Source organism: Otolemur garnettii, unplaced genomic scaffold, assembly GCF_000181295.1.
Source record: "Otolemur garnettii isolate 467f Iridium unplaced genomic scaffold, OtoGar3 scaffold00065, whole genome shotgun sequence".
Lineage (NCBI taxonomy): Eukaryota > Metazoa > Chordata > Mammalia > Primates > Galagidae > Otolemur > Otolemur garnettii.
In genome coordinates this window covers 7,156,725-7,158,352 of record NW_003852460.1, presented here as the reverse complement: position 1 = coordinate 7,158,352, position 1,628 = coordinate 7,156,725, and the positions used below count along the sequence as shown (strand labels likewise).

Here is a 1,628-nt window from a genome sequence, read left to right as displayed (position 1 = left end):
CGAGCTGGTGGAGAAGGAGCCATACGCTGAGTCTCGCTGGCTATGGGAACCCAGGTGGTCGATGCTGCTGTTGGACTTGGCTGCTGAAAGACGGCCAGAGGGGTAGGACTGGGAGGGGTGGTCCAGGCTGTCCATACTCCCCAGGGAGCTGAAGTGGCCAGAGGCACGCTGGAGGGTCGTCTGCTCCCATGAGCTGGACAAGTCATGGGAGGAAGAACTGCAAAAACAAGGCAAAGACAGGCAGGCTTTAGCATCTGGCATGGGCACAGGGAAAGACTACAGGCCACAGCCACAGCATGGTGCCCTTGACCAAGTGTCAAAACTCCCACAGTAACTCCTTGGGTCTGAGGTTTCAGCCCAGGACATTTAAACTGTGGCCCAGAGAGGGCAAAACTTGCCATGTGCAGGCTGACTAGGCTGTGTTCTCTCCACTGAATGCCTTTTCACCAGGCAGACACCTTTGAAGACCAGCACCTCTCCCAGCCCAAGGCCCATATCACCCACCGGCCTGTATCCACACTGAGTCGAGACTCACACACAGAAGTTGGCATGCCACCGCCCAGGAGCTGAGGATGGGTGTCATACTTTTAGATGGCAAGGGAAAGAACTCAAAGAAGTAATTTCTCTCCTATTTGATATGTTAAAATTATATGAAATGTACATGAAGATCATTAATTAAGTCTTACTGGAACACTCTGCCTGCTTATGTTTGGTCCGTGGCTGTTTTCATGCCAGAGTAGCCTGTCTGCTACACAAAGCCAGAAATATTTACTCCACCGCCCCCCACAGAATCAGTTGTGGACCCCTGGTTTAGTGTATAAAATGATGGTTATTACGGATTAACAACACAAAGAAAGCCATCAATGAGAACAATATTAAAATTAAAAGAGAAAGTTCAAGGCTAACATTTCCCTTCCCAACCCAAACAGTAAAGTGTTAACAGGTCCTCCGTATACCCTCCAGTCAGACTGACATTTGATTTGGTGACAGGCTTTACTAGCAAGGTCATATATAGGTGCACTTAGAACTGGTCACACCATATGGAGTCTCTGGAGCTACTCACGACCACAGAACAAGCACCACCCAACCAAGATGGTCTCTAAGAAGGAGAAATGAATCACCAGCTGAGAAGTTAATTCTCCAGTGAGGAAGTAACTGTCTGTGTAGCTGATGGCTCACAGCAAAAGCTGTGGTACAATCAAAATGAGAGGTAGAGGGAGAATGGAGCACATTGCTCGCCCAGGAAAAGGACACAGGAGAACAGACTGGCTGACGGAGTTTTACTCCATTTTCCCGTAAGGACAGGTGTCTTCAAACCAGGGGCATGTTCCTAGCCACCCTCCCTACAACATTCCTGAGTGACCCCTCCACAGAGCCTATGTCCAAGCAGATGTAAATACGCTAAGAGTCATTTCCATACAGACAGATGTGTCTTTGTAGAGACCCTGCCAAATGTGCTTACCAGAAACCCTGCTACATTAAGTCACATCAGTAATAAAAGGCCCCATTCCTCACTTACGTTTTACTGCTCAATAGATCTTTGGTTTTTCTAAAAAACACTTGGGGCTCTAGATACCACTGCCTCTTGTTGCCCTAAACAGGTAATGTTGTATTTGAGAAGTATTCCC

At 47.9% G+C, this 1,628-nt stretch overlaps 2 protein-coding genes across 2 annotated transcripts in view; both read right to left on the bottom strand.

Moving 5' to 3' along the window:
• Nucleotides 1-1,628, bottom strand: part of LOC100952101 (protein Shroom2) — a 67,239-nt gene that overhangs the window by 52,921 nt on the left and 12,690 nt on the right. The gene's annotated exons all lie outside the window — the stretch shown is intronic.
• Nucleotides 1-1,628, bottom strand: part of LOC111726428 (protein Shroom2-like) — a 5,123-nt gene that overhangs the window by 562 nt on the left and 2,933 nt on the right. The window contains exon 3 of the mRNA XM_023515066.1: nt 6-217. Within this exon, the coding sequence (XP_023370834.1) occupies nt 6-217 (212 nt within the window). The remainder of the gene's footprint in view (nt 1-5; nt 218-1,628) is intronic.